This window comes from Elephas maximus, chromosome 8, assembly GCF_024166365.1.
Source record: "Elephas maximus indicus isolate mEleMax1 chromosome 8, mEleMax1 primary haplotype, whole genome shotgun sequence".
NCBI classification, from domain to species: domain Eukaryota; kingdom Metazoa; phylum Chordata; class Mammalia; order Proboscidea; family Elephantidae; genus Elephas; species Elephas maximus.
This window is the reverse complement of record NC_064826.1, coordinates 115,866,703-115,891,291: the sequence shown is the minus strand read 5'-3', so window position 1 is coordinate 115,891,291 and position 24,589 is coordinate 115,866,703. Positions and strand designations below refer to the sequence as shown.

Below are 24,589 nucleotides of genomic sequence, written 5' to 3'. Positions count from 1 at the left end.
AGTTACACTAAAACAGGGAAAATAATTCTTCTGGACTTTGACTTCTATTACACTCAAGTCAACTTCAACATAGATTGTTTGAGATTCAGTCTTTTCCTCTCACTACTTAGCTCATTATTTGGAATTAAAATATATCTTGATTTTATTAAAAAAAATACATACTATTTCATTCACTCATCTGAAGACTATATATATAAACAATTTTTCTATTCATATTCTTTGGTAGCCAAGTGTCCTACTATTTGATATGCAGGTAAGAATATGAGAAATTGTGTTTTCAGTTGTAGCTCACAACTGGGAAGGTCCAGGTAGCTATTGGCTTCCGCCTTCTTTAGATATGGCCCAACTATACATGGTTGATTCTACCTGTAAGCACCGCCCTTCCCCCTCCCTGCCTTCTCTAAATGCTAGGCCAAGGGAAACCTGTTCTTGAAAGCTCCAATTCTGATAATTATTGTGCTCTAGGCATAGGCAGCTGCTTTAGATTGGAAGCGTTGTGTGCAGATCTTGGTGTGCAGAGTACCAGAGATACTGCTTCCACCTCAGTCCCTCCTTTCTGAGTGTGTGACGGTACCATTTAAACGGCCCATGGTCCCCACTTTTATCATAGTCCTCACATGGGGATTGGAGGCATTTTCTTAACTCTGGCTCATTTGCCAAAGAATCTGACCTCCTTTCTGTTAGTTCTCTTATTACATGGCAACACCTTGAAACCAATCATTTTTTATGCCTTGGAATAATTTCCTTGGTTATTGAAACTGATGTCCTTTGGCATACAGAACTACCTCTGCTTCAGATTTTGAATACTGGCTTTCGGAGCTTCCCTGACTTATCTACTTACATTCACTAAACTCAAGCAATACTGTACTTGACTTCAACACTCTGAATTTTCTTTTGAACTGGAGTGGTCCCAGCAACCCCTGCTCTCCAGCAATTCCAATTTTCAATCCAATTCTTTCATTTTTCGTGGAGGGAATTTATACTATGCCTCTAAACTGGAACCTTTTCAATTATTCCCCAGCTAGGACATGATTACCACACTCAGACCCTAAAATCACCAAGTTTACTTTCCATTTTAACTCTATGATTACTTGTTCTCATTCTCTCTACATGTTTTCAGTATCCTTTCTCGTCAACTTCTTTAGTGTGGAAAGTATACAATGTCCAAAACTCAAAATATCCTTGATCATGGGTTTGTGGTCAGATTGGCTGACTGGTATGAGGTTGGCTCTACTATTCACTAATTTTCCAAATTTGAGCAAGCCATTTAAACATTCTGAGCCAATGTTTATTTGTAAAATGGGGATAATAGTAGTACTTTCTGTAACGTAAACTTTACGTATGCATTTAATATGCACATTAATATGCATTTAAAAAATAATAATAACAATAACAAAATGACAACCACAGACATCTGGGTGAAAAGATCTGTTTAAAATTGAAAATAACAAAAACAACAACAAAGACCCCAAAAAGCAGAATGTTCCCTAGATATTCTGAAAGCTTACTGCAAGGAAGTTCCTAGAGTCGAGACCCCTGGTAGCAGAGGTCAGAGACCTGGAGCAGCCTTGAGCAGACTCCATTTTTCCTGCTATGTGCTGCAGTGCCTGTGCTTGTACAGGGAAGAGAAGATAGGTAGCCTCAGACCCAAGTCCTTTGTTTTTTTGTATCCCAACAAACCCTCTGGGCCCTGCATGACTTTTCTTTGCACCAGATTAGGTTTTCTTCATCAGCTCCTTGTGTTACTTATGCATCATTCTACACTACCTCCAATTAGAATCACATTCCAGCTCAAAGCAAATGCTGCAGTTAAGCTATTTACCAATCCCTAAATCTGTAATTTTTTTTTTTTTCTCATGAGGACATTGGTTATTCATGGTGGAATTCCTGCTTCCCATGTGGGAGACCTGGATTTGATTCCCAGCCAAGGCATCTCACGTGCAGCCACTACCTGTCAGTAGAGGCTCGTATGTGGCTATGATGCTGCACAGATTTCAGTGGGGCTTCCAGACTAAGATGGGCTAGGAAGAAAAGCCTGGAGATCTGCTTTCAAGATTCAGCCAGTGAAAACCTTATGGATCACAGCGATCTGATCCCATTGTGCATGGGGTTGCCATGAGTAAGGCAGACTCAATGGCAGCTAACAACAACAACAACAACAACAACAACAACAACAACAACAACAACAACAAATCTATCATAAAAATAAGATGAACAGACTAAAAAAGAAATGAAAGGCTGGAGAAAAACGCAGTTACCTACATCTGTCTTTTTTCTTATCTGAAAACTTTGACAACATTGTGTAGGTCACTGACAAGTGGACCTTGAAGTCCACCTGAGCTGGGGATGGGAGGTTAGGAACATGCAATATTCCAGCTGGAAGACATCGTGCTCCTCAATGTCAACTTCTCCTGAGAGCTTGTTAGACATACGAATCCCAGGCCTGCCCCAGATCTTCCCATCAAATTATCACCTTAACAAGATCCCCAGGAGAGCCTTAAATACACTGTAGTTAGAGAAACGCTGAACTGGACCAAGCTCCTCATTTTATAGTTTGAGAAACCAGAAACCATTGGTGGTTGTGTAGGGAGAGTCTGAAATAACCTCTCTTTTGCTCCCAAGTCAGTGATTATTTAGGCACAATTAAAAGTGTAGTCATTGAAACTCGACAATTTACCAAAATTTATATTACCTGTTGGTGATTAGGAAACCGTGGTGGTCTAGTGGTTAAGTGCTGTGGCTGCTAACCAAGAGGTCGGCAGTTCGAATCTGCCAGGTGCTCCTTGGAAACTCTATGGGGCATTTCTACTCTGTCTTATAGGGTCACTATGAGTCGGAATCAACTCAACGGCAGTAGGTTTGGTGGTTTTTTAGTTGGTGATTAATAAATAACTCTATATATTTTTTTGTTTTTGTTTTTTTATATGCTATCATACCGTGACGTATAAGTTTATCTTTGTATGTCACTAAAAGGCAATTCACCAAGAATTATTCCCCAAACTACTTTCTGAGTCAACTATATTTTCATTATAGCTTAAAAATAGCTTTATCGTGCTTATTGTTTAGCTTATAGCTATTCTATGCTCTGATCTCTAGGATCTGTTGAGCTGTCCCTTTTAATATGTTGTGTAGTTCTGCTTTATGGTCAAAAGTATTGCATGTTTTTTCAATCTCCTTAATCTACAATTAACCAGTGTTAAGTATAAAGAAACAACAGTTTTCGTCACCTCAGGGATTAGAGTGCCCTGGCTCGTAAATGTATTTAAATGTTAAAAAAAAAAGTTTTTTTTTTTTTTTTTGTTAAACTTACTTTTATCCTGATACATACACACATTGACCCCAAGCTGAAATTTACATGTTAACATATGACAATTGCATTCTTTCAGGACTAGTCGGAACCTCAACAACAGAAAAATAATATTCCAATGGGAGAAGATCAACAATGCCTGGGGAGGTGGCTGTACTAAGTCCAATTCCCTAACCTGTACATGTTGCCCTAGAGTAGATCCTGACTCATAGTGACCCTATAGGACAGGGTAGAACTGTTCCATAGGATTTCCAAGGAGCAGCTGGTGGATTTGAGCTGCCAACATTTTGCTTAGCAGCTGAGCACTTAACCACTGCACCACCAGTCCAATGGTGATGCTTAACTAAGCAGGGTTGCTTTACTGCTGTGTTTTAGTCACTTTGCCACCACAGCAGAACTAGAAGTTAATCTTTTTTTTTTAAGTTTCATTCTTCTTTGGGGGAAACTAAACTTAAAACATGTTGAAAAAATATTGAATTGCATGGAAAAGTAGACCCTCGTTGTGGTCTCAGACAGATGAGCTTTGTATTGTCGTGCTGCTTCCCTGAGCTTTCTGAGGACCATGGTATGGCACTGTCTCAGAGAGACACATGACATGCCTGGGCCTGTCCCCGCTCCCTTGGGAAGTGCATAACTCAACATTCTGAGTTTTTTTTTTTAAGTGTTGGTGAATGTCTATGTAACAAAACATTTTAACATTTTTTACACATACAATTCAGGGACGATGATTAAGTTCGCCATGTTGTTCAACCATCACCATTATTGGTTTCCAAATTTTTTCATTGTCCTTAACAGAAGCTCAAGTTTTAAAGGGGATGGACTTTTTTGAGAAGCCAAGAGACTGAATTTTTTCTTTTTTTTCCTTTTAATTAACCACAAGCCCTAACAAAGTTTCTCCCTTTCAGGGAGTTTCCTTGTGCAACTGTACTCTTAATCAGTTGATATGTCCATGAGTCAAAATATTTTTATTCATCTGTGTAAAAAAAGACCAGACTTACTGATCTGAGAGAGACTGGAGAAACCCTGAAAGTATGACTCCTGGACATCCTTTTAGCTCAGTAATGAAATCACTGCTGAGGTTCACCCTTCAGCCAAAGATTAGACAGGTTCATAAAACACTAGGAGACTAAATGAGTACACTAGCCCAGGAGCAAGGACAAGAAGGCAGGAGGAGACAGGAAAGCCGGTAATGGGGAACCTAAGGTCGAGAAGAGAAGAGTTGACCTGTCATGGGGTTGTCACAAAATGTCACAAAACAATATGTGCATTAATTGTTTAATGAGAAACTAGTTTGCTCTGTAAACATTCATCTGAAGTAAATAAAAAAAAATGTATCCCCTGGAGTCTTCTTTAAACCAAACAATAGTTTAATTAGTAAAGAATGTCTGTCTTGAGCATTGTGCTTTTTTAAAGAACCATCTATATGGGATCAAACTGACAACAGCAACTTGAAAGGTTAAACCCACTGCTGTCAAGTTGAGCCTGACTCATAGCGACCCTATAGAACAGAGTAGAACTGTCCCATAGAGTTTTCAAGGAGTGCCTGGCAGATTCGAACTGCTGACTTCTTGGTTAGCAGCTGTAGTACTTAACCACAACACCACTAGGGTTTTCAAGGAAGTTAAAGGGAGGTGAAATTGTTACACAACTTGAAGAATGTAGTCAATGTCACTGAGTTGTTAGGAACTGTTGAATCGGTGTATGTTCTGCTGTGTATATTTTCAACAACAAAACAAAATAAATAATTATATAAAAAAAGAAAGAGAAAACATTTATTTATAGATCAGTTCATCTGTTAATTTTCCCTACATAAATAGCAAACCATATGAATTTTTTTACATCAGATTTCTCCTTTGTTTCTCTTTTTTGATGCTTTTTGTTCGTTTCAAGAGAATGGCGAAGACGAGAAGAGAAAGTGAATATCAGTTTATGAGCAATAAAATTGATGCCCTGAACTAAAACAGGAAAACCAAAGTTTTTTTTACAGACCTGGACTGTGCTAATTGTGTTTTCCTTGTGTTCCTGTATGACTGAGCAGGGAGGATAATTATTACACCTGTTATGAGTTAGCTTTGAACCCAGTAGAGAGGCACTTCTGTTACAGATTTTGCCCTTTGATGCTCTGTTTCATTTTTTCCTAAGTGTTTTAGAAATGTGTCAAGTTTTCCAGCAGCCCACACAGCCCTCCAGAGCCATCCTGACTCTGCAGAAAGTGAAGATGCTGGCTGTGCACATCTTCATCATCTTTGCAGGTGGGTTGCATTTGTAAGAAGTGCTTGCTAATTGTTCTGTGCTAATTCTCAGAGCTCCACTGTCAGGGAGACTGGGAGATTACTGGGAGTTTCTTTTAGAATGAAGTGCAGCCTTCTCAGCCTTGCTTCTCAGATCCTGAGGGACCTGGTGGGCCCAGTCTAGCCTCCTTTCCACACTCCAGGATACGGCAGCAGTCCAATTGAGGCTTTCTGGACTCTGTATGTCTTTGCTCATGGAGTGTGCTTTCCCCCATTGCCTTGACCTGGACTCCACCTCTATACTCTTTGTCCCAAGTAGAAGGCATTTTTCCCAGGAGGGCTGCCTCTGTCTCCTTTGCTGGAAGTGACCTTGATTTCTATCAAATGCAATACCTGATGCTCTCATTTCTTACTTCTCCCTCTTCTGCTAGAGTCAAAGTTTCTTGAAAGCAGCAAAAAAAAAAAAAAAAAAAAAAAGCAGCAGCCATGTCTTATCTCCTGTGCATGCCCAGTGTCTGACACAGAAGATGCACTCCAAGAGTGTGTGCTAAGTGGATGCATTAGGTTTCCTGAATTCCCAGGACACTTTCTTTATAGCCTTTGCACTTATCGATTGCATTTTTGTTTTTAGTACCCTTTTCCCTCAATAGTCTGTAACCCCACTGAGAGCAAGATCAGTCTCCCATGCAATCTCTGTCTCCACAGAAATGAAAGCTTGTAATGTTTTTTTATTTAATCTCTACTTCCTGTAAGAGATGCTGTAAGATGAAAAGCATTATATATGTAGACACACTAAATGGTATCAGCATGTGGAAGCATTCCCCGATAAAAATTCAAATACAACTTCTTTCTGGATCCTGAGTGCTTATCTGACCTATTGAATCCAGCCATATCTGCAGACATAATTATTTTGACATTTCATAGGTATATATTAAAAAACCCCCCCCAAAAACCCAGTGACGTTGAGTTGATTCTGGCTCATAGTGACCCTATAGGGCAGAGTAGAACTGTCCCACAGAGTTTCCAAGGAGCACCTGGCAGATTCAAATTGCTGACCCTTTGGTTAGCGGCCGTAGCACTTAAGCACTATGCCACCAGGGTTTCCTAGGTAATATCAGGGCTTTTAAATAAATTAAACATTCATTAATACCTGGATTTGTATTTATTTTTCAGCTCTGTGCTGCAGCTGCTAAATTAATGTAGCATATTTAAAATTACATTTGTAATAGAAAATTAATTTTTATATTGCATTTCTAGAAAACTTAAGCATGCCCTACTCAACCATGACTAACATTTAAATTGTCACTCCACTTTCCTTATTAAAATGCCACTCCAGTCTATAGAATTGGAGGCCAGCGACAGGCCATTATGTGGTCTGGAAAAGGTACATAAGCAGTGAACAATAAAGATGGGAGGGGACTGGAACAACCTAGGCAAATGGTCCTCTTCTGTCATGTGAAGGGAGAGCTGTCAGTTAGGTTACCGTTACTACTGAGAACAAAGTCATTATTGCATGTCACAGTTAAGTTCAATGTCACTAGGAAAGCTGCCATTTCCCTCCTCTTGATCTAATATTTTAAATAGGTTGAAAACGACTGCACGCTTGAACAAGGCATATAGCATGGTAGCCGCATATAGCCAGAAGAAACTTCAGTAGTCACCCCATTTTAAACTCCTAACTTCATAAGTTGGCAATTAAGGCCCAGAGATGGGGAATGAGTCGTCCAGGTTTTCAGAGTAAAGAAGTCAGGCCTCCTCTCCTGTTGAGAAGGCCTGTGGGCATCAGTAGGAATGAAGGGAGCAGGGCTCCCCCTGGCTGTAGGTGCCACAGAGAGGCGAAGAGGGCCCAGAGAAAGTGGTAGGCTTGGAAATCCTGAGATGGGTGCATAAATGTGTCCTCAAAACAAAGACGAGGGACAGTAGCAGATGGAAATAGACAAGCCACAGAGCCAGGGGTTTGAAGAAACAGTGGAAGGTGGAGAAGGGGAGTGGGGCACATAAGTCAAGGAACAAAAGCTTGAGATGGGACTCTGCCAGAGGCTTGCATTTTTCTGTGGTTAAGGAGTGGCACCTCTGAGGGCTGGTTGTACAAAAATGTCGAATCCAGGGGCTGATGGAGACCAGATGGCCTGACAACCTAGCACTTCTTCCCTTAACCTTGTCATCCCAATATAACACTGTAGAAATGGCCCAGTAGGCCATAGTCTCTGTCTTAGTCATCTAGTGCTGCTGTAATGGAAATACCACAAGTGGATGCCTTTAACAAAGAGAAATTTAATCTCTCATAGTCTAGAAGGTTAGAGGTCTGAAATCAGGGCTCCAGCTTCAGAAGAAGGCTCTTTCTCTGTCTGCTCTGGGGGAAGGTCATTGTCATCAATCTTCCCCAGTCAAGGAGCTTCTCAGCACAGGAACCTCTGGGTCCAAAGGATGCACTATTCTCCTGGCTCTTGTTTCTTGGTGGTGTGAGGTTCCCATGTCTCTCTGCTCATTTCTCTTTTTTATATCTCAAAAGAGATTGACTTAAGACACAACCTAATTTTGTAAATCGAGTCTTGACTCAACATAACTGCCGATAATCCCACCTCATTAACATCATAGAGGTAGGATTTACAACACAAAAGAAAATCACATCAGACGACAAAATGGTGGACAGTCACACAATATTTGAAATCATGGACTAGCCAAGTTGACATGCATTTTTGTGGGGGTGCAATTCAATTCATGACAGTGTCCATCTGGTCAACATCCTCAATTTATAGTTGAGGAAACAAAAATCAAAAGAGTTGATGACTTGTCCAAGTTCACACATCAAGGTAGCTTTTATATGGTGCATTCTATGCCCTTCTAGTCTTGAGTGACATAATTCCTAAACACATTTTTTTATGCCTTCCTCTAAAAAAGGAGTCTGTTTATGATAAATGCTGTGATGCTTAACAGAGCTTTATTTCTTTTGTTTCACATTTTAATAACAGATTACCTAAGAGGCACATTTTACATTTTCTAAAATAAGGAGACCTGTTTCCCAAATCAGTAACATAACAAGAAGAAAATAAAACCAAAAGAGGCATCCAAGTGGCATGTTTCTGAAAAGGATGGCTTTGGGTACATCATATTGGTGCTACACTATACATGGGCCCAAAACTGGGCGTAGTGGTTAAGAGCTACGTCTGCTAACCAAAAGATTGGCAGTTTGAATCCACCAGGTGTTCCTTGGAAACTATGGGGCAGTTCTAGTCTGTCCTATAGGGTTGCTATGAGTTGGAATCGACTTGACAGCAGTGGGTTTGTTTGTTTGTTTGTTTTTTGAGACACAATGCAATAATGTAAGAGTCAGGACTAAAATTTTTCTTTAATTGAAGAAAAATAAGAGGTTTAGTTACTCATAAAAATATATTAGATCTTCTATAATGAACGACATGAAAATGTTTTTCAAGCATCTACTATGTACAAAGTCATGTGGTATAGGCTAGAAATGTTAGGAACAAAAACGTGAAAAAAATCCCACCACATTTTTTGCTTACAGTATTTGTGGACCAGTAGGAGACACTGAATTTAAATAGATACAAGAAGTAAGATGAGTTCTACAGCAAAGCTATGTACAGCTGGGGAGCAGGAGGGTTAGTGGTAAACCCTGGGGGAGACAGACAGTGACCTGGGGTGGCAACTGAAAAATAGATTCAGGCAAAGGAAGCAGCAGTGCAATGAAGGAGGTGCCAGATGGCACTGGGAAGAAGGGAAGGAACATGGGGAATGAGCACAGAGGCGGGGTGAAGGCAACATGCGACCTTTGGTCAAAGTCCTAGAGCTAATGGGGTGAGAACCAATGATGAGCTCTCCTTTTAGGAAGACCCTCTGGTAGAGTTGAAGGGGAATTGGCATATGAGATGGGGCACAGGAACAGCTAGGAGCCTGGTAGCCTCCTGGGCGTGAACTGGTGGGGTGCTGAACCAAGGTAGAACACCAATAGAGAGGACAGCACAGAATCCAGAGCTATTGGGGGTAAAATTGAGCAGCTGGGAAGATTGGCTGACTGTGAGGAGTAAAGTAGAGGGAGAGTCCTAAATGACCTTTAGGATTTGTCTTGAAAAGTCAGATAGATTGTAAAGCCCTAAAACAGACCGTCAATATAATGACTGTCATCACGCAAACTGGGACTCCTTTGAGAATGAAAGGAGGCACTGTTCATAATTACACCAGGGCAATAGGTGCAAAACAGGACTGTCCTAGGTAAACTGGGTAAAATTGCTACCCTACCTGAAGGAGGTACGGGAAAAGGGGCCAATCTGGGGAAATAGAGGAAGGAAATTAATTTCTAGACATTCTTTTAGGCCCAGAAAAACCACAAAATATTTAATGTACTACGTTTAGAACTCAAAAGCACAGGATTTCCCTCACCATCTGAATATTTATTTTGATGATTTAAGAAGGCTTTGTGAATTTATATTATTTTGAATCTTTGAAAAAATAATTTTGAGAGTGGCTACTTTGGGAGTGAGTTGTTTACTAATTTCTGCTCTCTGTGTTTCCTCTGGCAGAAAACCCTTCCTTGATTAAGGATGTTCTGTGTGCTACTCTGAGTTGCAAGCAAGGTGGGATAAGGCCTCTCATTTTACCTGTTATGCAAGGACTCGCTTTGCTGCATGACCATTACCAGGTTTGTTGTCTTTTCTGTTTCAGAGAACTTCATCATCATTTCTATTGGCCCATGCATTATAGTCAAGCTATTCTAAGCTTGTTGGCTTTGTCCTTATAACCAAAGCAACTGTGTTATACAGGGTTATACTGGAAGTTAGGCCTGCAGAGAGATTGCTCACCTTCCTCCCTCTTGGGTTTTCCCAGTGGTGGCTGATGATAACTAGCATTCACTTGAAAGAGCTGATTGTTTTAAATTTTTAGGAATTTTCCAAGCTGGTTGTTAATTATTTAGCATCAAATTATATAAACATGATCAAGTAAATTCTATTAAAGATAATAAATACTCAACTTTTTACTTCCTACTAATTTTATCATGTTTTACTAGTATGTATGTTCTTGAGAATATTTAAACCAAAAACCAAACCCGTTTCCGTCGAGTTGATTCCGATTCCTAGTGACCCTATAGGACAGAGTAGAGCTGTCCAATAGGGTTTCTGGCCTTTTGGTTAGCAGCCGAGCACTTAACCATTGTGCCATACTCCTGTATCTGCATGGTAGAAATGAAATACAAAATAACAGTGTATACAGTATATATAGTTTTATGTTCAGTGACGTCAAGTTGGTAGCTTGAAATCACTGTGGTAGCATTCACACTGTGAACATTGACAAATGCTATAAATCAGTTCATTTCTCTCAGGGAGCCAGTTGTCAAATGTTTAGCAGACCAACACTGATTCTGACTAGTTGAATACCCTGGTAAATACCAAGAACTGATAGCGCCATGGGAGCCAGCACAGCAGTTTTCTTTTTGTTAATTTGGACAAGTGCCCCAAAAGCTCCCATGCAGCTGGATTGGGGAATGTGGCTTTCACCTGGGCCCCTACTCTCTTAACCGCTGGGCCCACAGGGTAGAGATCTGCTTTTCTTCTAGATCCAGTTGTGAATATTTATTGCTTTTGAGGCATAGTAACTCCACCTATTCATACGTGCAGGGTATGTTGATTTATCACAGTGAGTAGACTGAAAGATGGCACAGAGAGGGACCAGAGATAGTCACGCTGAGCTCCCACACTATGGTGAGGGCGTAAGAGGCCTCACTTCTATGGGGCTGTGAGGTGAGATGAACAGCTGCTAGTTCTTAACCGTTTTCTCGGACCACGGGAGGAGTGGTGTACAGGAGCAGGACGCTCTGGCTGAGTCTGTGGAGATCATTGCTCCTGCATCCCCAGTACTTCGTCATGGTTACACCGATTTATTTAGATCACCAAATTCTTATTTCCAGGTTGTGCGGATCTTTGTCAGATACTAAATGTGAACAAATATTTACAAAGAAAAAAAAACTCAGTTTTTGAGTGCTCAGTGAAATTTGTGATAATAAAACATGCAAGGGACTCCAGATTTCATAATAATTGGCTCACAGAGTAAGGAGGCAAGACTGTGTTTAGAGTTCAAATTTATATATGATTGTCAGTAGTCTAGATAATGGTTAGGTCATTTTATTCTGTTTATTATTTTATTTTTTATTGAACTTTAGATGAAGGTTTACAGAACAAACTAGTTTCTCATTAAGCAGTCAGTACACACATTGTTGTATGACATTGATTAACAACCCCACGGCATGTCAACACTCTCCCTTCTCAACCCTGGGTTCCCTATTACCAGTTGTCCTGTTCTGTCCTACCTTCCAGTCTCTTGGGCTGGTTGGTTAGGTCATTTTAGACAAAGAACAGAACTTCTCATCAATGATGACAGAAATAAAATATTGCTCATCTCAGAATGCAAAGCTTTTAGGTTGTGTCTTTTTTTTCCTATGTTTCAAGGCCTATAAATGTGCCTGGCTTTTAGAAATAGAAACCTTTTCCAGGCTGTGGAATATGAAATGTCCTGTGCTCAACAGAGGTAAGCAAAGGGCACCATGCCAGTTTTAGTTTTTTCAATACCTAAATAAATATTGTAACATAGTTTTCTCAATAGCAACATGAAATTCTCTTTGGAAATGAAAGTCTCAAGTATTGAATCAATATGATGCAAGTTCAGGGATGTTAGATCATTACTCTTTTTCACTTATTGTTCTAAACAGTAGAAAGGAAGAATAAGGAGCTAAATGGGGATCAGAAATTAAACTTCAAAAATGACAAGTGCCCAACAGGTATCAACACTCCTGGGATAAGAGGAATCAGAAAATGTGGCTGGAACTCCAGGTTAAACTGAGTCTTCCTGATACTTCCCCAAATCTAGACCCTTGGACTTACCTGTGGACATGCCTGACTAATGCCTGGATGATTACAGACCTCTTCTCCTCACTAGGGGATGAGAGGCCAACTTGTGCTGCCTTTTCCACATGATGGTCTTACCCCATCCTAAAGCAGAGGCTAATGAATGTCAGTCTCTGAACCTCCATAATAGACACTATTCTATACGTGGAGTGCAGTATGCCGTGATGAAAGAAGTTGGATCTTTTCTTCCAGTGATTTCTGCTATTACAGAGGAAGGTGAAGTTTCCTTCTCTATAGCTCCCTATACATCAAAAATATTTTGTTAAATTCAAGAATGAAGTTCAGACATATTGATCTTCTATACTTTGGGATCCTGTGAAGTCCCTATGTGGTACAAATGGTTAAGCGCTTGACTACTAACTGAAAGATTGGCAGTTCAAATCCACCCAGAGGTGCCTGGGAAGAAAGGCCTTGTGATTTGCTTCCAAAAGCTCATGGCCGTGAAAATCCTGTGAAGTATTGCTCTTCACTGCACACGTGGGGTCATATGAGTTGGAATCAGCTCAATGGCAACTCGAATACCTTATAGGTGACAGACTATTATAAATGCCTTGAATTAAATTTAAATTGCATATGGTTACAAATTTTGAACTAGAAGTACTTTTCTTTGAGAAAATTCTCTACTGGAAGGGACCCATGTAATAGATTTTATTAAACCTAGATGTTCTCAGAAATGAGTTACTTCCTAAGAGGACACTAATTTATACCTATTGTTCTGACCTGATGATATCTGTGTGCCCATGTGCTATGAAGATGGGCCTTTCTGGAGGAAGGAGAATATAGTGCCTGTGAAATGTTTGGGGTAGAGAACTGGAGAAGGGTTAGAGAGCTCTACAGTTAGGAATAAGAGCAGAGTGCAAAAATCCTATGGGGCTTCTTTGTATGCTATTAGAAATGTACTCATGGAACTGAGCCTTGGGACTGGATCTATCCATCTGCCTTGCCTGTGTTTATTACTATTCTGTTTCCTGTCTGCATTCCTGTAGTCATTTCTTACAATGGATGAGGTCTGTGTGCTTATCTTTAGGGAAGTAGATGGGGAGGCTGGGGGAGGCTGTGTCTCCCAGGAGTTACAGACGTCCCAGGACTGAGTAAGCAATGGGATATTAAGAGAGGAAAGGAAGTCTGTGACCCTGAGTCCTCCGCAAAATAGAAAATGAAGAGACTGGCCTATGCCTGCCATTCTTGGGCCCCTCCAGGCAGGAGACACCACTGCACTACTGCTGCTCTTGCCAAAGTCCCTGGTGACCTTCATGTTGCTGAGTCCAGTGATCAATTCTCACTCGATCTATCTATGGTATCCAACACAGGCAAGTGCTCCCTTCTTAAATCACTTTTTCACTTGGCTTCTGAGACCTCACTCTGCCCTGAGCTCCTCTTATGTTTTTGGCTTCACTTTCTCCATTTCCTTTCTGGTCCCTCGCCATGTCATACTGTCCTAGTCTCGGTCTTTAGGCCATTCTTATTCTCTGTCTTTAGCCACATCTTTATCTTTACTCATTTATATCCTGACAACTTTCACCTTTACTTCTCCAAGCCAGACCTCCCCTGTACTTCAGGCTTGTATATTGGGTCACCTTCTTGACATTTCCACTTAGATGTCGAATAGAACTCTCAAACCCAACATATCTAACAAAGAAGTCCTGATTTTTCCACCCAATGTTTCCCTCCAGGTGTTTTCTTTTCCTTAGTTGTTTGAGTCAAACACTTGGACGTCATCATTGGCCCTTTTTGGTTTCTCTGTTAGCACATTCTGTCAGTTCTACCTTCAAGAATGAATCCAGAATCTGGCCACCTTCTACCACCTCCACCAGTACCTCCCTGGGGTCTAAGCCCCTATCACATTTCACGTGGATTTTTACAATCTTAACTGGTCTCTCTGCTTCTCCTCCCGTCACCTCTATTGTCAGGTCAGTAGCCAGAGTGATCCTTCTAAAGCATCCATCGGATAATACTACTCCTCTAGGTTTTGGTGCCCTTTGTTTACAACTCTATGCCATGTGCCTGGCCTTTGCTGGTGCTCAGTAAACATTTTTTGAATGAATGAAAGAATAGTCCTGTAGGATTTCTGCTCAAGCTTCACCCTAAATTATTGGAAATAAAGTGGAGTTAGAAAGTAAACCATAATTATGGACAAGACGTCCCATCCTATGTAAGCAATGCACTTGTTGGGTCTGTTACCCATATGGTGTGAATTCGAAGGCTCTGTAGTGGTGCTGAGGGTGGTATGAGGCTGGATGCTCAGGAAACTCTTCAACACACATCTATTCTTGAGTAACGCCTCTGCTTTTCAGCCATCTCCTCATTCACAACTTCTGTTGACCCACCATTGACCCTCCACCAGTACCTTCCAGGCGTCTAAGCCCCCATCACATCTCACCTGGATTGTTACAATCTTAATTGATCTCTCTGCTTCTCCTCTCCTCAGCTCTATTGTGAGTTTAGTAGCCAGAGTGATCCTTCTAAAACAACTGTGAGATCATATCACTCCTTTGCTCTTCAGCCAGTTCTTCTTTCACAGCTTCCGCTGAACTATGGCGGCAGAGACTCTAAAGCTTAGGGTCCTGCTCTGTTGACCTTCCAGCATTCTTTGTCTTTAGCTTCTCTTGGAACATGCATTTGTTAGCCCTCTCTGGTAACCTGAATGATTCATGATTATTATTTTTTAATGAAACCAATTGTGGTTTTGAGAAGAATATGTTAGAAGTTTTATTTAAATGGAAATACTATGTATGTGTCCACTGGGATTAAATACCTTCCCATAAACTGCATAACCAAGGTCTGTGCCTCCAATATCAGTAAGAATCTGGTGATACAAATAAAATACAAAATAAAAATACAATGATACAAATAAATTCTGATGAAGTAAATAAATTATATATGGCAAAATTCCTGTGTCCAGGGAATATATATGGATTTGTATGTATGTCTGTACACAGACATACACACATGTGTAGGTGTTTCCAGGTTGCTTTATATTTTGTTGTCTATATTTGTCACTTAATTTCACATAAAATAAATGTTTTGCAGTTTATCAATTTATAGGTGTTATTTTGCAAAATGATTAATTAATTTTTTTTAGATAAAGCTAGTTGAATGCTTTGAAGATATTGTTGAGATGTTCATGGAACTTAGAGTGGGCTTAGAGATGCCCTAGAGCCTAAGATCTAGACCAGTGGTTTCTACCTGTGTTCTGCAGAGTCCTGGGAAACCCTCTGCTTGCAGAGGGAGGGACAGGAGCCTTCCAGGTTTGCTATAGACCTTCAAGGCACTGCAGGTTTCATTCACCTGACATACGGGCAGTCACACAGGATTTCTTTTCAATCATAGGTTTTGTGGCTATCAATTTTGAAAGCCTCAGTTGTCATACAAGGAACTGAGCTCCTGAGGAGAGGGGCCCAGGTCTTACAGCTGAGTGGTGTGTGTTTTCTGCCATGCATTGGACTGCTGTGTGTCATACCCTGTGTCAGGCAGTCATGTATGACATCTCTGTTCTGTTTCTACTACTCTGTAACATACAGAAAAAATTGAAAATGACTGGATGTTCTCAGTCTCCAGTTTTGGGTTTCTGGAGACCAAAGAAAATAAACAAAAAACTTACAGTGCATATAATTCTTAGTGAGAGCATGTCTTGAACTGGAAACCATATTTGAGCATATATAAATAAATATGCATGTGTCTAATCTATATCATTTCTATGTTTTACAGGAAATTAAACAGATATGGTCGTCACCCATGCAGCTAAATTGTGAAAGTCTTAACAGGAATCTTTCTAGATCCTTGGAAAGCTTCAAGAGCAACTTGGAGAATGCTGCTGAGGTGGACTGCCAATGTCAGCCAGCACTAGAAACAGTCCAGTGGCACACACACATGTAATAATGTCTGATTTGGGGTTCATGTCCTTTTTCAGTATTTTCATTTATAAAGAATAGGTCTAGTATTTTTTTTTTTTTTTTGTGTATGAAGTCATAAGATTTATTTGCTATTATGATATTCATACAGTAAGTTTCAGGGTTCATTCGATGACTCTCAGAAAGAACGAACACAGAGCATTTGCATTTTACAAAATCTTAGGTATATATATATATATATTTTAATAACTTTTATTAAGCTTCAAGTGAACGTTTACAAATCCAATCAGTCTGTCACATATAAGTTTACATACATCTCACTCCCTACTCCCACTTGCTCTCTCCCTCTTGAGTCAGGTGTCCATCAACGGATGAATGGGTAAATAAATTGTGGTATATTCACACAATGGAATACTACGCATCGATAAAGAACAGTGATGAATCTCTGAAACATTTCATAACATGGAGGAACCTGGAAGGCATTATGCTGAGCAAAATTAGTCAGAGGCAAAAGGACAAATATTGTATAAGACCACTATTATAAGATCTTGAGAAATAGTAAACCTGAGAAGAACACATACTTTTGTGGTTACAAGGGGGGGAGGGAGGGAGGGTGGGAGAGGGTTTTTTATTGATTAATCAGTAGATAAGAGCTGCTTTAGGTGAAGAGAAAGACAACACTCAATACATGGAAGGTCAGCTCAATTGGACTGGACCAAAAGCAGAGAAGTTTCCGGGATAAAATGAATGCTTCAAAGGTCAGCGGAGCAAGCGCGGGGGTCTGGGGAACATGGTTTGCGGGGACTTCTAAGTCAATTGGCAAAATAATTCTATTATGAAATCATTCTGCATCCCACTTTGAAATGTGGCGTCTGGGGTCTTAAATGCTAACAAGCAGCCATCTAAGATGCATCAATTGGTCTCAACCCACCTGGAGCAAATGAAAATGAAGAACACCAAGGCCACACGACAACTAAGAGCCCAAGAGACAGAAAGGGCCACATGAACCAGAGACCTACATCATCCTGAGACCAGAAGAACTAGTTGGTGCCCGGCCACAATCGATGACTGCCCTGACAGGGAGCACAGCAGAGGACCCCTGAGGGAGCAGGAGATCAGTGGGATGCAGACCCCAAATTCTCATAAAAAGACCAAACTTAATGGTCTGACTGAGACTAGAGGAATCCCGGTGGCCATGCTCCCCAGACCTTCTGTTGGCACAGGGCAGGAACCATCCCCGAAGACAACTCATCAGACATGAAAGGGACTGGTCAGCGGGTGGGAGAGAGACGCTGATGAAGAGTGAGCTAATTATATCAGGTGGACACTTGAGATTGTGTTGGCAACTCTTGTCTGGAGGGGGGATGGGAGGATAGAGAGAGAGGGAAGCCGGCAAAATTGTCAAGAACGGAGAGACTGAAAGGGCTGACTCAAGAATAGGTCTAGTATTTTTAAGTGTTGTTTTCAGACAACAGTATGCGCTACATACTACTTCTCTGCTTAATATATATACCTTTCCTAAACAGCATCAATATTTTCCATGACTTTACACTTTTAATTTATAAAATGTAAGAGCAGGTTTGGGCATAAGGCTAGCTTTGTTGGGATCAATATATTAGACTAAAATATCATGATCTGAGATTACAATACAGTATTAAGTACGGTCTGCAAGAACAGTCAAGTATTTTTCAAATTACCTTCATATTTGATTAATTTTGCCCAGAGTTCTAGAAGTGTAAACCACCAGCAAAGGAAATCAGGCACTTTGTATTCCACAGATGATTCATTCACAGAAAGAATGATGTTCACCTGACTTCTTGCTATACTAATTTTTCATACACTCCGTGATTTATTCTATCTATTCTTTTCACACTTTTGAAAAACCATTTATTATTCATCCTTATTCCCCTGATTCGTCTTGCTTGGCAGGGACTCTGAGAAGAAAATATTAGAGTTGTGATATTAATGGATATTCACACACACACACACACACACACACACACACACTATGTCAGGAGACATTTTGTATTTGATCATCTGAGGAATTTTATGGAAATGCGATCTTGTTATCCAGCTCATCTCCTGGGAACTGAGACAGTATTATTCACTCCAACATCGTTTCTGATGTTTTATCTTGTCTAATTTAACTTTAATTTGCTGCCATTTTAGGTTGGCCAAAAACCTCGAGGAGACTTTGTCATCAGGGAATTCCATTATGACTTTTCTTAGTAATTTCAGAGTAACTGATGGTAAGTGTGTGGTTTCTCCATGTCTACTTGATTAAAAGTTAAATTTAGTTTCTCATCCAAATATGTTATTAAAATAAAACATATAAAGAAGTTATGCTAAATGTGGAAAATACCAATTTAGAAGTTGGCTGGCTTGATGTATTTGGAATTAATTAGGAAAGTTCTCAAATTCTGGAGTTCTGAAATCAAGAGGAGGAATGAAGAGGAGCTTCTGTGGTCTGGGTTTTGTCCAGCCCGTCTCCTTGGACAAGTCGATTGATAGCCATGAATCTCTTGTTTCTTCATTTGCGTAACTTATGTAATTCATAGAGCTCCTTGTAGCATCAATGTGCCAAGTCTGAAGAACTCTGAAAAATCCTTAACTGATATTTTTCTTGTCAAAAAAGTGAGATAACTAGATATATGTAGAGAAATGAGTTTCTTATACACTACTTGATCATACTATTCACTAAGAAAAAGCTCTTTCTAAAGTTAATCTTCTTAAAATATTTACAGGGCTTAGGGAGTATACAAACTGGTAAACAGAAAATACCACATAACCTGGAGTTTTGTTTCACTTTTAGTTTAAATTAACTTAATTACTTCTAGGAGAGTAAGGCTTTATTAGGCACCTATTATGGGCTGGACACAGTGAAGGAAATTATCCTTGCCAGTTTTTAAAATCAAATTGTGTTTTCACAGTCAGTAATAATTTAAACAGTTATTAGTATACAATTTCTTTCCACTTGTTTATGTTTCAGGTGTAAAAGTTAAAGATTTAATGAAAAATGTCACCAAATTAACAGAAGAACTTCAATCTTCTATCCAGCTCTCAGACGAAACGATCAATTTTATTTTAGAAACAAATATTTCCCTTTCAAAGGTACAGTGCTGCTTCTTCTCCACTGTGATCACTTAATAAGCACCCAGCCAACCTGAAGCTGTGATATTGTGTTCTTCTTTCCCTCCTTCCAGGGCTGGAGGGATGGGTCACTGTGCAAATGATATTACTGAAGGCAGAAAGGAAATGAGAGGTCAAGCAAAGAACCAAAGGCTGTCATTATCTGATGCCAAAAGCTTGAGGGCCTTAATTTCATAATGTTGCCTTCAATCAGGGCTGGAAAGAATAACGTTGGTGATGGCCTTTATTCATGTGATTCTCAACCCTGAAGTACCACAACCTGGAGTATCGCTCCTTTGTTCCGAGGGTATTGCAAAATTCTCAAAAATATCCTAAAACAAACATACATCTTTTTAGTTCTAAAAATCAATTAGAATTTCTTTTACTTAGAGAATAACTGGGCATAATCTGACACTATACTGTGATAGTGGCTTATTGTAAAAGCGAGTAGTGCCAAGCTGTGTCATCTCCAAGGTGGTTGAGAAGCACTGATTAAGGCAACTACAATAAAAACTATTAAAGAATTTGGTGCCATGTTCTCTCTCTGGACTGCCTATACTGATCTGGTGTGAAGTTGGGCCAGATAATTTTGTCTCAGAAGAAAGTGATTTTTAGGTACCCTGGTGGCACAGTGGTTAAAGAGCTTGGCAGCTAGCCAAAAGGTCGACAGTTCAAATCCACCAGCCGCTCCCTGGAAACCCTATGGGACAGAACTACTCTGTCCTATATGGTCACTATGAATTAGAATCAACTTGACAACAATGGGTCTGGTTTGGTTTTTACTCCCTGGTTGGCGCAATGGTCGGTACTTGACTGCTAACTGAAATGTTGGAGGTTTGAGTCTACCCAGTGTTGCCTCAGAAGAAAGGCCTGGCTTTCTACTTTCAAAACATCAGCTGTTGAAAACCCTATGAAGCACAATTCTTCTCTGACACACATGGGGTTGCCCTTAGCTGGAGCTGATTTGACGGGGACTTGAACTCTACTGTCTACCTATTGATTCTACTGCAACAAATTAAGGGTATGAGTAAAACATGCTGATGGTATTGGGCTACAGTTTGTCTCTTGAGGCAGTGAATAAGTGAATTTTATATTTGCCCAGCAGATAGTCATTTATCCTTTGCAGGTACTTTTCCGAGACACTTTTCAGCACTTCTATTTGGGGTCTTACTTTCCTGTACAGAGTACTTTCTGGAAGTAGTAACCATTAAGATGGCTCTCAAATGGGCATTTTTATTGGCAATTAACTGGGCCCCAATGGATATTTAATTTCACATCGATTCTATATCCAGCAGTACTGGCTAATTGTGGTTAAATGCAAGCCTTGGCAGGCAGATTAATTAATTAGGAATTAATCTGAATTAAGACAGGAATAGAGTAGAAACTAGGAATCCAAAATTCAAAATACAGCATCACCAAGTAACTTATAGCAAGTCACACAGTATCTGTCTCCAAGGAAAACTGTCTGAAGTGAGTTTTTAAAAACCACCTGTGAACGGAGGTGTTGGGAATGGAGGTGGGAGTGGAGACAGCAGAAAGCAGCACTGAAATTTTCTTTACTCGCCCCGTCTGCTGGGAAAGAGTCTCATCCTGCTTTATATACAAAGAATCATGAGCTTTGGTTTGAAGTCTTCATTTACTGGAACTTGTAAAAGGGGAATGACATGGAGACTGAATTAATCTAGGTAGCTGACAAGGAATGCTTTAAGAGAAGGGTCAGATAAGGTAATATCTGGGGCCCTTTCAAAATCAAGGTCTTATGGTTTTTAGGGGGTTTGGACTCAACTATTTTTACTGTCACTGCCAGATTCAGCAAGCAGCCACTGGATGTCACTGATGTTCTATGTTGAGAGGGCTCTGCTGGTAGAAAGCTTGCACTGTAATAAAGTGAAATTGTTGCTGAAATGGTTTCACAGTGATTTTTTAAAATAAGGGTGATTTGTGTGTCTTTCTCTACCTCATTGGCAGTGTGAATCCATATGGTCGCCTAAATAGCTGAAAAGTTAGGTTATCAGGAAGGGCATTAAAAAAGTCACTTTCTTCCTATTCAACTAAATCATGTTCATTTCGATAGCTAAGTGTATCCGTGAACCCACTCGTGTACACAGATCCTAGGTAACGAAGTCCTGTCAAATGAGTAGATGACACTTTCTAGATGGTCAAGTTGATGGCAGCGCCATATTATGTGCAGTAACTTTTCGAGCTCTTTCTTCTTGGGCTCTTCTACCCTACTTTTAGCAGTTTGCAAAAGTAATCACATCATATTCTTACTCCATCTGTTGTTGGCCTGCAAGGAATACATTTTCAGAGGCAATGGGGCCCTGGCAAAATTGCAGAAACATTTATTCACCCAAGATCTTTCTGCACAGCCAGTGTAGTTGTATGAATTGGGGCTCAAAGTCCCTGCTCTAAGGGAGATAACGTTCTATGAGGGAAGATACACTGCATAAACAAACAAGAAGCACATTTAACAGGGTCTGTTGGGCATGATTTTTTTTTTTTTTTTTTTTTTTTGTTGGGCATGATAAGAAACAGTGAGCTGTGTGAAGAGCCACGTGAGAGAGCTGCAGAAGTGAAGACCTCACAACAAAGGGCAGAAGCAGAGATGAGTAAAAGGAGGCAAAGGCAGGCAATGTTTTACTTTGATCTCATGTGATTTCCTTTCCTGCCCTCCTTCCCCGGCTCCCTGGTGGTGTAGTGGTTAAGAGCTACGTCTTCTAACCAAAAGGTTGGTAGTTCGAATCCACCAGGCACTCCTCGGAAACCATTCGGGGTAGTTCTACTCTGTCCTATAGGGTAGCTATGAGTCAACTCAATGGCAAGGGGTTTGGTTTACTCTGTCCTATAGGGTCACTATGAGTCAAGTCAATGGCAATGGGTTTGGTCTTTTTTTCGCACCCCCCACCCCAGCTCCAGAGGACCTGCTGTGGACCCCTATGGGAAGTTTCTCTCTCTTACAGTGCTCCATTCTTTAAAATTAGCAACCTCCAGTGAAAACCTAAAATCACAGACTCATGGGCTGATGGAGCCCATCTCCTGGCCTGCTCTTTTGAGCTTGCATCCCCTTCTCCATACCCCTGTCTTATTATCACCTCCGTTTTATAGACAAAGAAACTGAAACTTATAGGTATTAAGTAATTTTTAGGAAATCACAAAGTAAGATGGAATTGGGATTTAATTAAAGTGGGCCTTCCTCTAGCCTCCTAACCCCATCTTCCTACTATGTGGCTTCAGTCCTGAGCATGGTTCTCATAGCTCTCCTATGCCCTGGCAGTTGTCTCTCATACGGACACTGTCATCCTCTGAGTGTAGCTCTAACGGGACCAGGAGAGCAGAGAGCCATACTACTCCTCTCTGAAGTGTATGAGTATATAAAAACCAAAAACCAAACCCATTGCCATCGAGCCAATTCCTACTTATAGGGACCCTATAGGACACAGTAGAATTACCCCATAGGGTTTCCAAGGAGAGGCTGGTAGATTTGAACTGTTGACCTTTTGGTTAGTTGCCAAGCTGTTTAATCACTGTGCCACCAGAACACCTAAATATCACACTCTTCTGAGACAAAATTATCTGGCCCAGCTTCACACCAAATCAGTATAGACACTTCAGAGAGATAACATGGCACCAAATTCTTTAATAGTTTCATAGTTTTTCTTGTAGTTACCTTAATCGGTGCTTCCTAACCACCTTGGAGATGACACAGCTTGTTACTACTCATTTGGTTTTACAATAAGCCACTATCATAGTGTAGTGTCAGATTATGCCCAATTTTTCTGACCTTTCGGTTTGCAAAACCACTGTGCCACCAGGGCTCCATGTATGTATATAATGAAACTGAACAGAACCCGTTGCTGCCGAGTTGATTCTGACTCATAGTGACCCTATAGGACAGAGTAGAACTGCCCCATAGGGTTTCCAAGGAGCTCCTGGTGGATTGGAAGTGCTGACCTTTTGGTTGGTAGCTGTAACTCTTAACCACTATGCCACCAGGATTTCCATATACATACATATACATCTATATATATTTATATGTACATGCTTGTGTGTGTGTGTGTATGTATATATATGTATGTATGTATGTATATACCTGTCGTGGTTTAAGGTTCTAATAAACTCTGGTATGGCCTCATCACTTTCTTCTGTATTTCTGTTCTTTTACCTCACTGCCAGTGTTTCCTGTTTAGGCATAATTAGGCTGAGAACAGTAGTCGCTTCCAGTGCTTTCCCTGCACCTCTGAGTATAAAATTATCAGCCGAGCCACTTGGAGACTATCTCCCAGCCTCTGCTCTGAACACAATTACAGCCCCGGCAGATGTCCAGTAAACAAGCTCCTTCTAAAAATGCAAATTACTCTCCTAGGGGTCATTTTCACTTTTAAAGGGAGTTTGTGAACCCAAACAAATCTCTAATTGGCTGAGTGTGTATTTGTGTGTATGTGTGTGCTGGGCTCCAAGTGGGGAAGAGATCTCTACTCTGGATCCCTTGTCTTTTTGGAGCTTTTTAAGCCAGGCAGGCGGGATAGGAAAAGCATCAGTGACTTGGCGTTCGTGTTTCAGATAATTTTCTGTGTTAGCCTAGGTGAAAAATAAGTTGAAAACGCCTGCTTTTATTCTGAAAAGGAATCACACAGGATATTTCAAATTAATCAAAAGTACTAACTATCTCTGTTTGTTAATCTCCGCTGGCTTCCAGATGAATCTTGGTGCCTTTCAAACAGGAAAAATAGAAATAATATGATTTTTTAAACATAAGTGGTAAAAATTGGAAAACCAAAGGAAAGGAGTGACGGAAAATATGCTGATGGAGCTATTGCTCTTGATTAGATATAACTGCAGTGCTTCCTAGTAGCCAGGGCAAAAGAAGAAACACGATGGGGTGTAGGCTCCTCCCTACTTGATAAACAAAGACACACAAAATTTTTAACACAAACGTCTTTTCCCTGGGGATAAATTCTAAGACATTTATCAGGGACTGTTGAGTAATATACAAACCAATAAATAAATAAGACTAGGACCGACAGCTTATGCAGAGGAAACCCTCAAGTGAGTATTTCTGATTGATGCTCACCAAAGCATGCCTCTAGAGTAGTGGGTTTAAGGAGATGAATCCTTTCAAGAAAAATTTCATGAGAAGCTCATTTTGTGGAACAGATAAGA

General features: G+C 40.3%; 1 protein-coding gene across 1 annotated transcript in view; it reads left to right on the top strand.

Moving 5' to 3' along the window:
- ABCA13 (ATP binding cassette subfamily A member 13) overlaps positions 1 to 24,589 on the top strand; it is a 570,776-nt gene that overhangs the window by 140,008 nt on the left and 406,179 nt on the right. Inside the window, 5 exon segments of the mRNA XM_049894281.1 lie at positions 5,450 to 5,559; positions 10,074 to 10,192; positions 16,158 to 16,321; positions 18,470 to 18,549; positions 19,290 to 19,411. Coding sequence (XP_049750238.1) covers positions 5,450 to 5,559; positions 10,074 to 10,192; positions 16,158 to 16,321; positions 18,470 to 18,549; positions 19,290 to 19,411 — 595 coding nt within the window.